Source organism: Salmo salar, chromosome ssa02 (assembly GCF_905237065.1).
Source record: "Salmo salar chromosome ssa02, Ssal_v3.1, whole genome shotgun sequence".
In the NCBI taxonomy this organism is placed as follows: Eukaryota; Metazoa; Chordata; class Actinopteri; order Salmoniformes; family Salmonidae; genus Salmo; species Salmo salar.
The window spans coordinates 8850657-8865000 of NC_059443.1; the positions used below are offsets into that span (position 1 = coordinate 8850657).

General features: G+C 45.0%; 1 protein-coding gene across 1 annotated transcript in view; it reads right to left on the bottom strand.

The window, feature by feature from the left end:
* Positions 1 to 14344, bottom strand: part of LOC123727807 (oxysterol-binding protein-related protein 3-like) — a 142205-nt gene that overhangs the window by 37058 nt on the left and 90803 nt on the right. Inside the window, 3 exon segments of the mRNA XM_045697150.1 lie at positions 8487 to 8620; positions 13893 to 14058; positions 14339 to 14344. The exon segment at positions 14339 to 14344 is cut by the window's right edge and continues 90 nt beyond it. Coding sequence (XP_045553106.1) covers positions 8487 to 8620; positions 13893 to 14058; positions 14339 to 14344 — 306 coding nt within the window.

Below are 14344 nucleotides of genomic sequence, written 5' to 3' on the forward strand. Positions count from 1 at the left end.
TGGAACAACAAACAACCATTGTTCTGTTTCAGCACACAGCCACACACACAATGCTGGGACATATTCATTAGTGCACACCGTAGCAAAACCTTTTGCAACAGAAAAATAAAAACACGAGTGTTTCTTATTGGACACATCCCTCCGTGTTGCAGTCTGTTATCTTCTGTTTGGTGCATAGTGAATATGACCCTGGACACCAAAACACCACTTATCTCTACTGATTGGTACGGTTCATACTTTTTCTATTTTCCTAATCAAACATTTTCTATCAAACATTTTCCGCATTACTTGTGTTTCTGCCAATTCAAAAATATAAATGTTTGAAATGTGATTCTGCACAAATACAGCCAACCACTTATAGATTGTGTCAATGGGTTGATCATGTACTGAAAACAGGTGCTGTATGAACACAGAGCTGTGGGGAAGATGTGATGAGGTGCCTACAGATATCTCCCCAATAAGCCCTGAGAAGACCCAAACAAGATGAGATCTGCCTCATCAGTAGTAGGAGTGCTTAAGAACAGAGGTGTCTTTCAAGAGTGACTTAGAGAGGCAAGACATCGAACAAAATACAATGTCACTTCCAGACATTGATATGCCATTAGGGCTGGAGGTCATGGATGAAGACCGTCATGAATAAATGAAATAACCGTCATAACCGTTTAAAAAAACGAACAGCTGACTGAAGACGAGATGACCAGGCACTCTTGTGGTTGAGTCTGTTTCTGCGATAACTTTATGTAACTTTCTGTTGCTCCTTGCTGAAACAAGCAAGGTGTTTTAGCAAAGTCTTCGGTTGCCTAGGCAACACCTCCCTCACTGCAGCAACAGCACACATAGAAATAGAATGAATAGAATGGGCTTGGAACCTCTAACCCTCTAAGCCCCACCCCTGTTTTTTACTGTTGCAACCTCGGACATTTTCCCGGCAAGACCAATTCCCCATTCAACCACTGGTGAAATGCCCTCACAAAGATCTCCAACTGTGTTTCTAATACACAATGAAATGAAACACAGACTAAATCTGCCGTTTCCAGCTACAATAGTCATTTACAATATTAACAATGTCTACACTGTATTTCTGATGAATTGTATTTTATTTTAATGGACAAAAAAAATCGCTTTAAAAAATAAGGACATTTCTAAGTGACCCCAAACTTCTGAACGTTAGTATACATCTAGAGAAAACAAGTTGTATTAAGTGGCTAGCTAGCGTCAGAGTAAGTTGGTCATTTTTAGTAAGCAGAGAGTGTGGGCAGGAAGTGCTGACAGGAAGGCCCTAATCTCACACACACCCATGAAGAAGTTTCAGTTAAACTCACAAACGGAGCACAGAGGAGGATGAACATTGAGAGAAATAAAGGACGTTGAATATCCCCAGGTCAGACTAGTTAGGAGAGACCTAAAAGGAGGAGTCAGGTAACCACAGTGATAGAGGGCTCGGATCATTATGAGATAATGCTCATATCATTTGGTATTGGAACCCACACCCTAGGGGCTACTTGCGTCACGACTCGCTTGAGCCTGGGGCGGGGAGGCGCCTGTGCTTTAAGAAAGGGTAAGGAAAAATGTGTGGTTAGTGGTTGACTGAAAAAAGCCCCTTTAAGACTGAAAAATACCCTTTAAGGGTTAAGAGCGGGATTGCAGATGCAGGTGCAAGATCTTGTAGAGGGACAAAAAAAACAAAAAAACACAACTAATGTAAATATACTGCGTCAGTAAAATGTATATAGTATGTATAAGCTGGAAGTAGAAGCCTAAATGTTGTTGTACATTAGTTTACTCCAATTAGGGGAGTGGTGGTAGGGTTAGGGGACTGATACTGTATGTATTTACATTTTTTACATTTTAGTCATTTAGCAGACGCTCTTATCCAGAGCGACTTACAGTAGTAAATGCATACATTTCATACATTTTTTTTTTTTGTACTGGCCCCCCGTGGGAATCAAACCCACAACCCTGGCGTTGCACACACCATGCTGGTATTGCAAACACCATGCTCTACCAACTGAGCCATGTATTTATTTCAATACATACAGTACCAGTCTAAAGTTTAGACACTCATTCCAGGGTTGTTCTTTATTTTTACTATTTTCCACATTGTAGAATAATAGTGAAGACATTACAACTATGAAATATCACATATGGAATCATGTAGTAACCAAAATAGTGTTAAACAAATCAAAATATATTTTGTATTTCAGATTCTTTAAACTAGCAACCCTTGAATGAGTAGGTGTGACCAAACTTTTGACTGGTACAATATATATTTTGCATAGGCGTCAGAAAAACAACAAGAGTTTTTTTTTAGCCGATGAGTACTGGCCAGAGGGGCGTTGCTACGGCCACAGATGCAAGTGTTAACCATAAATACGTAATTACACTCTTAGAAAAAAAGGTGCTCTCTAGAACCTAGAATGTTTCTTCGGCTGTCCCCATAGGAGAACCCTTTTTAAAAAAAGTTTGGTTCCAGGTAGAACTCTTTTGGGTTCCATGAAGAACCCTTTCCACAGAAGGAATCATTAAGGTTACCTTATTGCTAAAAGTTTTAAGTAGCTGTTAGAGTTTTGAATCACTAACTGACTTGCCTAGTTAAATAAAGGTTACAAAATTCTATTTGTACAGTAGTTGTAGAAGGTCAGAGATCATGCTTCTTATTATTAAATGCTGTGCTTCTCATAGGGATTTAGATAAGGGCAGTGGAGGTATCTAATCCATGGTCCATTTTAGCTTATCATAATTGCTTGTGTGATTATTTATTTGTGATATTGACTGATATTGATGGATTGAGCTGGGATTTTATGCCTGTTTAAGGAATTTTGAATAAACTTGCTTTATTGTTCTGAAACCTGTGTCATCAAGGAGTCATACAAGTGCATGTCATTTTTCTCTAGGGTTTAAAAGGAAGCATCTGGTTTATTAGTCAATTGGGAATCTGAGTTACTGGAGTAAAGTTCCCTTGAGGCTAGACGAGTAGCACTGAGTGCATTGGGAAGGAGTCATAGGAGGGGTGATTCTGGGCGGAGTCAACACAGGAAATAGGGGCCTCTTATCGTATTGTGGTCTACGGTGGAAGCTCTGGCCTGGACGATCCTGAGAAGGCGCCAGGTGGAACGGGAGTGAGGCAGCATAAACACTAGGCTCTGAGGATAGCCCACTTTACTGTAGGGCCTTACTGTTGAGGTTGAGGAACAGTTCCTAGCTGTAAACTAGCTCAGTGGTAAGGCAGAGCGGCATCCATCAGGTCTGGAGGATTAATAACAAGGAATAACAGATTGCTCTTGGTAGACAGGTTCGAGTTGAGTTGTTAATCCTGTAGAGGTGGTATTTTAGCTTGACACAACGTTTCATGGTCAATGAGACTGAGAGCTAGCTAGATAATCAGCTGAGCTAGCAAACAATGTAACAAAAATATAAATTCTTATTAGAAAAATACTTCATTAACAGGCTCTGCATTTCAGGAATCACAGTAGCAAGTACCCCTGGTGCACTGTTAAATTATTTTGCCATTTCTTTTTTAAAGAAAACTCTCAGTTTTTGTCATAGCCCTCAATGGCTTGAATGCGATTTGATTTCAACATGAGGTTGTCCAAGGAGTCGGGACTCGGCGACAGTTGCCATCCATTGGAGCGATGTGGCTAACTGATGTGGCTCATGATAGGCAGGGCAAAGCCATTTTGGTGATTTCTGGTATATAATCAAAATAAATACATCTCAGCAGTTTTTACCTGATTAAGCACAATACCATTGGAAATAAATACTGAAAGTCAATTTATAGTCGTAAAAATGATGTTGAACATGATGCTGTCGCTGCTTCCTGTTGACAAGACATTTTGATAAATAGCCCAGTCAAAACAGTTTTAACGTATCCAAATCAATAACCAATATGCAGAAACAGTTTGTGATATAATGAAAACCTAAACACAGAATGTACTATCTACCATACATGTGCAATAATAGTAATCAAATGGTATATTTTATAAACTGCACCTTATGAACTGCACACACACCAAAAACCCTGTCGTTTTGACAAGTGGCAATAAATCACTGATATCGATTAGGGGGAAATCAGGTTGTACGTGCTGTTGAAACTAACACAACTAAAGAAACACCTGGAATCTGGAGATATTTAGTACACCACTGGTTACAGAACGACCAGCAGAAGACAGTCAGCTACACTTTGGACTGATGCGGTTTGATTTGGGGGTCGTCAAAACGGAAAGAGAAACGCAACACTTATTTGTCAGTCACTCATATCGATATGACGTTGAAATCAATTGCGCGAGAGGGGGAGATGAGGTTGCACAAAAAACACATCATCTGGGAATAATGTGTACATCACTGGTTAGAGGGCAATTTGTTGAAGATAGCTAGCTACATTTTCAAGTGTTGCATTTTGATGGGTGGGTTGCCAACGGGGTAAGTGTAACACAACCCTTGTTTTGGTTAATCCCTTCCATCGATATCACGCTGAAATCAATAGAACCAGGGGTGTAACGCTGTTTAAACTAACACTATTCAAAGGCCACATGGACATTTGGAATAACCTATACATGGTTGACTAGATGAGAACTTGCATAAGGCTTATATCTATAGTTTAGAATGTCGGATGTAGATTTTTTTGGAGGCTGCCATCACGAAAAAGGGAACAAACGACTTTTCAGTTAGTTAAATTAAAAGGATACTTCTGGATTTTGGTAATGAAGCCCTTTATCTACTTCCCCAGAGTCAGGTCAACTCTTGGATACCCTTTTAATGTCTGCGTGCAGTTTAAAGGAAGTTGCTACTGTATAAAACCAAAGATATTGATCCATTTCAAGCAATCTGTCACGCCCTGGCCATAGAGAGAGTTTTGTTCTCTATTTTGGTTAGGCCAGGGTGTGACTAGGGTGGGCATTCTATGTTCCGTTTTCTATGTTTTGTGTATTTCGGGTATGGCCGGGTATGGCTCTCAATCAGGGACAGCTGTCTATCGTTGTCTCTGATTGGGAGCCATACTTAGGTAGCCTTTTCCCACAGGGTTTTTGTGGGTAGTTGTTTTCTGTCTTGTGTTTTTCACCTGACAGAGCTGTTGCGCTTTGTTCCACTTTGTTTTTGATTCAGTGTTCAGAACGACTAAACATGATGAACACGTACCACGCGGCACCTTGGTCCTCTCCTTGCCACAACCGTTACACAATCAATCTTATGTCATCGTGATGACTATAAACTTTTATACTAACATCACCAATCTGAGGTAAAAAGGATGTGTAATTCCACTCAATTTTATGGGGTGAAAATGCAAGCTTGTGTAAAGTAGTAACACAAACTGTCCACATTAGGGAAATACACTGCTCAAAAAATAAAGGGAACCCTTAATCAACACAATGTAACTCCAAGTCAATCACACTTCTGTGAAATCAAACTGTCCACTTAGGAAGCAACACTGATTGACAATAAATTTCACATGCTGATGTGCAAATGGAATAGACAACAGGTGGAAATTATAGGCAATAAGCAAGACACCCCCAATAAAGGAGTGGTTCTGCAGGTGGAGACCACAGACCACTTCTCAGTTCCTATGCTTCCTGGCTGATGTCTTGGTCACTTTTGAATGCTGGCGGTGCTTTCACTCTAGTGGTAGCATGAGACGGAGTCTACAACCCACACAAGTGGCTCAGGTAGTGCAGCTCATCCAGGATGGCACATCAATGCGAGCTGTGGCAAGAAGGTTTGCTGTGTCTGTCAGCGTAGTGTCCAGAGCATGGAGGCGCTACCAGGAGACAGGCCAGTACATCAGGAGACGTGGAGGAGGCCGTAGGAGGGCAACAACCCAGCAGCAGGATCGCTACCTCCGCCTTTGTGCAAGGAGGAGCAGGAGGAGCACTGCCAGAGCCCTGCAAAATGACCTCCAGCAGGCCACAAATGTGCATGTGTCTGCTCAAACGGTCAGAAACAGACTCCATGAGGGTGGTATGAGGGCCCGACGTCCACAGATGGGGGTTGTGCTTACAGCCCTACACCGTGCAGGACGTTTGGCATTTGCCAGAGAACACCAAGATTGGCAAATTCGCCACTGGCGCCCTGTGCTCTTCACAGATGAAAGCAGGTTCACACTGAGCACATGTGACAGACGTGACAGAGTCTGGAGACGCCGTGGAGAACGTTCTGCTGCCTGCAACATCCTCCAGCATGACCAGTTTGGCGGTGGGTCAGTCATGGTGTGGGGTGGCATTTCTTTGGGGGGCCGCACAGCCCTCCATGTGCTCGCCAGAGGTAGCCTGACTGCCATTAGGTACCGAGATGAGATCCTCAGACCCCTTGTGAGACCATATGCTGGTGCGGTTGGCCCTGGGTTCCTCCTAATGCAAGACAATGCTAGACCTCATGTGGCTGGAGTGTGTCAGCAGCTCCTGCAAGAGGAAGGCATTGATGCTATGGACTGGCCCGCCCATTCCACAGACCTGAATCCAATTGAGCACATCTGGGACATCATGTCTCGCTCCATCCACCAACGCCACGTTGCACCACAGACTGTCCAGGAGTTGGCGGATGCTTTAGTCCAGGTCTGGGAGGAGATCCCTCAGGAGACCATCCGCCACCTCATCAGGAGCATGCCCAGGCGTTGTAGGGAGGTCATACAGTCACGTGGAGGCCACACACTACTGAGCCTCATTTGACTTGTTTTAAGGACATTACATCAAAGTTGGATCAGCCTGTAGTGTGGTTTTCCACTTTAATTTTGAGTGTGACTGCAAATCCAGACCTCCATGGGTTGATAAATTGGATTTCCATTGATTATTTTTGTGTGATTTTGTTATCAGCACATTCAACTATGTAAAGAAAAAAGTATTTAATAAGATTATTTCTTTCATTCAGATCTAGGATGTGTTGTTTAAGTGTTCCCTTTATTTTTTTGAGCAGCATATATATTCATTTTACATGGCAAAATAATTCAACATGTCAACTTCAGATGATAATATATGTTGCCCACTCACAAACTATTGCAACAATGACATCTATTTCTCACTCATTTGACCATTTAGAGTTTAAGAATACTCTGAAATACAGTTTTACTGGAAGCTCTAGACCAGAGACTCCATAGAGTCTGTGTAGCAGCCTGATCGTTTGGCGGCCCTTCTAATATTTTCTAATGCCAGTTGAGTTGAATCCTGCTTTTACTTCCTACTCTTACGTCCTGCTTTGGTCCTATGGGTACACTCGCAATGGCTGCCAGTCCACCCATTATGCCATCGCTGACTTGACTGGGGAACCCCGCTCTATTCATTCTATATCTATAGTAGCACATGCAGCCAGGAGCGGAGGAGAGGAGAGGAGAGGAGGGAGGGAGGAAGGCTGTAAAAGAAGGAGGGAAGGCTGGAAAGAGGGAGGGAAGGAGGAAGGGAAGGCTGTAAAAGAGGGAGGGAAGGATGGAAAGAAGGAGGGAAGGCTGTAAAAGAGGGAGGGAAGGAGGGATGGAAAGCTGTAAAAGAGGGAGGGAAAGAGGGAGGGAAGGATGGAAAGAGGGAGGGAAGAAGGGAGGGAAGGAAGGCTGTAAAAGAGGGAGGGAAGGATGGAAAGAGGGAGGGAGGGAAGGAGGGAAAGAAGGAGGGAGGGAAGGCTGTAAAAGAGGGAGGGAAAGAGGGAGGGAAGGCTGTAAAAGAGGGAGGGAAAGAGGGAGGGAAGGCTGTAAAAGAGGGAGGGAAAGAGGGAGGGAAGGCTGTAAAAGAGGGAGGAAAGGCTGTAAAAGAGGGAGGGAAGGATGGAAAGAGGGAGGGAAGGCTGTAAAAGAGGGAGGGAAGGCTGTAAAAGAGGGAGGGAAAGAGGGAGGGAAGGCTGTAAAAGAGGGAGGGAAAGAGGGAGGGAAGGCTGTAAAAGAGGGAGGGAAAGAGGGAGGGAAGGCTGTAAAAGAGGGAGGGAAAGAGGAGGGAAGGCTGTAAAAGAGGGAGGGAAGGCTGTAAAAGAGGGAGGGAAGGCTGTAAAAGAGGGAGGGAAAGAGAGAGGGAAGGCTGTAAAAGAGGGAGGGAAAGAGGGAGGGAAGGCTGTAAAAGAGGGAGGGAAGGCTGTAAAAGAGGGAAGGCTGTAAAAGAGGGAGGGAAGGCTGTAAAAGAGGGAGGGAAAGAGGGAGGGAAGGCTGTAAAAGAGGGAGGGAAAGAGGGAGGGAAGGCTGTAAAAGAGGGAGGGAAAGAAAAGAGGGAGGGAAGGCTGTAAAAGAGGGAGGGAAGGCTGTAAAAGAGGGAGGGAAGGAGGGAGGCTCTGACTACAGGACTGACTGTGAGACTGTGTGTGTTCAGGTGGGTACACACAGCCAGTAATCCCCCGTAACAGGCTTGTCAGCAGACACTGGTGTGGCGTCAGTATTCACCCAGTATTCACCCTTGATAACTGGTGTGGGAGGACAGGCTACCAGGGTACAATAGCAAGTCAAAAGGAGAGACACGTCTATTCTCCCTGACTGAAGACCTACAGTGCCGTGACAGAGTGAGAGGTGTGGGAGGGGATCTTACCGAGGACAGAGCGTTCTTCAGACCCATAATCCCTGGGGAGGTAGGGGGGCATGTGTCTTGGTGGTCCAGCACCTGTTTTAACTTCTCCTTCTCAGAGGTGAGAGCGCTCAGGGCTGACTTCATGGTGGCATGCACTGAGAGAGAGAGAGAGAGAGAGAGAGAGAGAGAGAGAGAGAGAGAGAGAGAGAGAGAGAGAGAGAGAGAGAGAGAGAGAGAGCGAAAGAGAGCGAAAGAGAGAGCGAAAGAGAGAGAGATAAAGATAATTAATCCTTTAACAACAATTAGTTAAGTTTCAATAATTCCGTGTAAGGCCTCAGAGGTTGTCTCCTCCATTAATAACTGAGAAGCTACAGTGTAGAAGTCTGGGGTTCCTGCTCAGCTGAGGGAGCATCTGATTGAGATCTTTTACCCCCTGAGTCTCAATCAGAGGTTATCACTGCCCTCCTGTCATTCACACTGCCCTCCTGTCATTCACATCAACACTCTCTATCAGTTGTGTTTTGACACAGAGTTTCTATTAGCATGCCAGAAGCCTGCTGCCCTATTGCACACTATGATTACACCACTGATGGCCTGCTGTAATAACTGCTAATGGAATGCTTCAGAGTCAATCAGCACCTCTCAGCATCATCTCTGTTCAATGGGCTATTTTCATATTAGCATTTTTAGACAATGTTACTATGTTAATATGTAATTCAGGGAGATGAGTCGACAGCGTCCATTTCCTATTTTAGCCCAATTTAAATTGTCAACCTGACGATCTCTGAAGAATTACATACGCTACATGGCCAAAAGTATGTGGACACCTGCTCCTCGAACATCTCATTCTACTGGGAAGGCTTTCCACTAGATGTTGGAACATTGCTGCGGGGACATGCTTCCATTCAGCCACAAGCGTATGTGGGTGTCCACATACTTTTGGCCATGTAGTGTATATAATGCTATTACACAAAATGCGAGGGGCGGCATACTAAATCAAAAACAAAGCGTCTCCTATTAAGATCTATTGGGTGTCCGTGACAGAGGACTTGTACATTCTCATGTCTGTTACGTCTCTGTGTTGTTGGGTTTAGAACCCCAGGAAGACTAGCTGTCATCATGTCTGTTATGTCTCTGTGTTGTTGGGTTTAGAACCCCAGGAAGACTAGCTGTCATCATGTCTGTTACGTCTCTGTGTTGTTGGGTTTAGGACCCCAGGAAGACTAGCTATCATCATGTCTGTTACGTCTCTGTGTTGTTGGGTTTAGAACCCCAGGAAGACTAGCTGTCATCATGTCTGTTATGTCTCTGTGTTGTTGGGTTTAGGACCCCAGGAAGACTAGCTGTCATCATGTCTGTTACGTCTCTGTGTTGTTGGGTTTAGGACCCCAGGAAGACTAGCTGTCATCATGTCTGTTACGTCTCTGTGTTGTTGGGTTTAGGACCCCAGGAAGACTAGCTGTCATCATGTCTGTTACGTCTCTGTGTTGTTGGGTTTAGAACCCCAGGAAGACTAGCTGTCATCATGTCTGTTACGTCTCTGTGTTGTTGGGTTTAGGACCCCAGGAAGACTAGCTGTCATCATGTCTGTTACGTCTCTGTGTTGTTGGGTTTAGGACCCCAGGAAGACTAGCTGTCATCATGTCTGTTATGTCTCTGTGTTGTTGGGTTTAGGACCCCAGGAAGACTAGCTGTCATCATGTCTGTTACGTCTCTGTGTTGTTGGGTTTAGGACCCCAGGAAGACTAGCTGTCATCATGTCTGTTATGTCTCTGTGTTGTTGGGTTTAGGACCCCAGGAAGACTAGCTGTCATCATGTCTGTTATGTCTCTGTGTTGTTGGGTTTAGGACCCCAGGAAGACTAGCTGTCATCATGTCTGTTACGTCTCTGTGTTGTTGGGTTTAGAACCCCAGGAAGACTAGCTGTCATCATGTCTGTTACGTCTCTGTGTTGTTGGGTTTAGGACCCCAGGAAGACTAGCTGTCATCATGTCTGTTACGTCTCTGTGTTGTTGGGTTTAGAACCCCAGGAAGACTAGCTGTCATCATGTCTGTTACGTCTCTGTGTTGTTGGGTTTAGAACCCCAGGAAGACTAGCTGTCATCATGTCTGTTACGTCTCTGTGTTGTTGGGTTTAGGACCCCAGGAAGACTAGCTGTCATCATGTCTGTTACGTCTCTGTGTTGTTGGGTTTAGGACCCCAGGAAGACTAGCTGTCATCATGTCTGTTACGTCTCTGTGTTGTTGGGTTTAGGACCCCAGGAAGACTAGCTGTCATCATGTCTGTTACGTCTCTGTGTTGTTGGGTTTAGGACCCCAGGAAGACTAGCTGTCATCATGTCTGTTACGTCTCTGTGTTGTTGGGTTTAGGACCCCAGGAAGACTAGCTGTCATCATGTCTGTTACGTCTCTGTGTTGTTGGGTTTAGGACCCCAGGAAGACTAGCTGTCATCATGTCTGTTACGTCTCTGTGTTGTTGGGTTTAGGACCCCAGGAAGACTAGCTGTCATCATGTCTGTTACGTCTCTGTGTTGTTGGGTTTAGGACCCCAGGAAGACTAGCTGTCATCATGTCTGTTACGTCTCTGTGTTGTTGGGTTTAGAACCCCAGGAAGACTAGCTGTCATCATGTCTGTTACGTCTCTGTGTTGTTGGGTTTAGAACCCCAGGAAGACTAGCTGTCATCATGTCTGTTACGTCTCTGTGTTGTTGGGTTTAGAACCCCAGGAAGACTAGCTGTCATCATGTCTGTTACGTCTCTGTGTTGTTGGGTTTAGAACCCCAGGAAGACTAGCTGTCATCATGTCTGTTATGTCTCTGTGTTGTTGGGTTTAGGACCCCAGGAAGACTAGCTGTCATCATGTCTGTTATGTCTCTGTGTTGTTGGGTTTAGAACCCCAGGAAGACTAGCTGTCATCATGTCTGTTACGTCTCTGTGTTGTTGGGTTTAGAACCCCAGGAAGACTAGCTGTCATTATGTCTGTTACGTCTGTGTTGTTGGGTTTAGAACCCCAGGAAGACTAGCTGTCATCATGTCTGTTACGTCTGTGTTGTTGGGTTTAGAACCCCAGGAAGACTAGCTGTCATCATGTCTGTTACCTCTCTGTGTTGTTGGGTTTAGAACCCCAGGAAGACTAGCTGTCATCATGTCTGTTACGTCTCTGTGTTGTTGGGTTTAGAACCCCAGGAAGACTAGCTGTCATCATGTCTGTTACGTCTCTGTGTTGTTGGGTTTAGGACCCCAGGAAGACTAGCTGTCATCATGTCTGTTACGTCTCTGTGTTGTTGGGTTTAGAACCCCAGGAAGACTAGCTGTCATCATGTCTGTTATGTCTCTGTGTTGTTGGGTTTAGAACCCCAGGAAGACTAGCTGTCATCATGTCTGTTACGTCTCTGTGTTGTTGGGTTTAGAACCCCAGGAAGACTAGCTGTCATCATGTCTGTTACGTCTCTGTGTTGTTGGGTTTAGGACCCCAGGAAGACTAGCTGTCATCATGTCTGTTACGTCTCTGTGTTGTTGGGTTTAGGACCCCAGGAAGACTAGCTGTCATCATGTCTGTTACGTCTCTGTGTTGTTGGGTTTAGGACCCCAGGAAGACTAGCTGTCATCATGTCTGTTATGTCTCTGTGTTGTTGGGTTTAGAACCCCAGGAAGACTAGCTGTCATCATGTCTGTTACGTCTCTGTGTTGTTGGGTTTAGGACCCCAGGAAGACTAGCTGTCATCATGTCTGTTACGTCTCTGTGTTGTTGGGTTTAGAACCCCAGGAAGACTAGCTGTCATCATGTCTGTTATGTCTCTGTGTTGTTGGGTTTAGAACCCCAGGAAGACTAGCTGTCATCATGTCTGTTATGTCTCTGTGTTGTTGGGTTTAGAACCCCAGGAAGACTAGCTGTCATCATGTCTGTTACGTCTCTGTGTTGTTGGGTTTAGGACCCCAGGAAGACTAGCTGTCATCATGTCTGTTACGTCTCTGTGTTGTTGGGTTTAGGACCCCAGGAAGACTAGCTGTCATCATGTCTGTTACGTCTCTGTGTTGTTGGGTTTAGGACCCCAGGAAGACTAGCTGTCATCATGTCTGTTATGTCTCTGTGTTGTTGGGTTTAGGACCCCAGGAAGACTAGCTGTCATCATGTCTGTTACGTCTCTGTGTTGTTGGGTTTAGGACCCCAGGAAGACTAGCTGTCATCATGTCTGTTACGTCTCTGTGTTGTTGGGTTTAGGACCCCAGGAAGACTAGCTGTCATCATGTCTGTTACGTCTCTGTGTTGTTGGGTTTAGGACCCCAGGAAGACTAGCTGTCATCATGTCTGTTACGTCTCTGTGTTGTTGGGTTTAGGACCCCAGGAAGACTAGCTGTCATCATGTCTGTTACGTCTCTGTGTTGTTGGGTTTAGGACCCCAGGAAGACTAGCTGTCATCATGTCTGTTACGTCTCTGTGTTGTTGGGTTTAGGACCCCAGGAAGACTAGCTGTCATCATGTCTGTTACGTCTGTGTTGTTGGGTTTAGGACCCCAGGAAGACTAGCTGTCATCATGTCTGTTATGTCTGTGTTGTTGGGTTTAGGACCCCAGGAAGACTAGCTGTCATCATGTCTGTTATGTCTGTGTTGTTGGGTTTAGAACCCCAGGAAGACTAGCTGTCATCATGTCTGTTATGTCTGTGTTGTTGGGTTTAGGACCCCAGGAAGACTAGCTGTCATCATGTCTGTTATGTCTCTGTGTTGTTGGGTTTAGGACCCCAGGAAGACTAGCTGTCATCATGTCTGTTACGTCTCTGTCTTAGGACCCCAGGAAGACTAGCTGTCCACATGTCTGTTACGTCTCTGTGTTGTTGGGTTTAGGACCCCAGGAAGACTAGCTGTCATCATGGCATCAGCTAATGGGAATCCGAATAAAGATGACAGATGAAAGATGGTTGTTAGCGATGCTATCTCCTATTGGGAGCTATTGGTTGTTGGTAACAGAGAGAGTACTTCCGGTTGTTAGCGATGCTATCTCCTATTGGGAGCTATTGGTTGTTGGTAACAGAGAGAGTACTTCCGGTTGTTAGCGATGCTATCTCCTATTGGGAGCTATTGGTTGTTGGTAACAGAGAGAGTACTTCCGGTTGTTAGCGATGCTATCTCCTATTGGGAGCTATTGGTTGTTGGTAACAGAGAGAGTACTTCCGGTTGTTAGCGATGCTATCTCCTATTGGGAGCTATTGGTTGTTGGTAACAGAGAGAGTACTTCCGATTGTTAGCGATGCTATCTCCTATTGGGAGCTATTGGTTGTTGGTAACAGAGAGAGTACTTCCGGTTGTTAGCGATGCTATCTCCTATTGGGAGCTATTGGTTGTTGGTAACAGAGAGAGTACTTCCGGTTGTTAGCGATGCTATCTCATATTGGGAGCTATTGGTTGTTGGTGACAGAGAGAGTACTTACGGTTGTTAGCGACGCGGCAGAAGTCCTCCTGTAGTTTGGCTACGTCTATAGGAGAGTCCATATAGGGAGGTTCAGGGTAGGCCTTCGCAGTCCCCAGGGCTGCAGTAGAGAGGTTGGGGTTGGAGGCGTGGAGACGGACGGAGCCAGATGAGATGCAACTGGGAACCTGGGATGGAACAGGAACAGGAAGCAGACAAACAGAAATGTATCTGCCATTTTTCAAATAGTGGATGAACACACATTTTGATGCACAGAAGTTGCAAGTGAGGTTAAGTGAACTATCCATGAAATAAAGAACAGATACCCCCACACTGATGAATGTTCCCCCAGTTCCATCAAGCAACGTTTCGACCCGAAGGTCTCCGTCGGACTTAACCCACGTGAATGGGGTTTTTAAAAGGCAACTATTCAAACATTTCACCTGACTGGGTTTCCTTTTACAGTACCTGCAG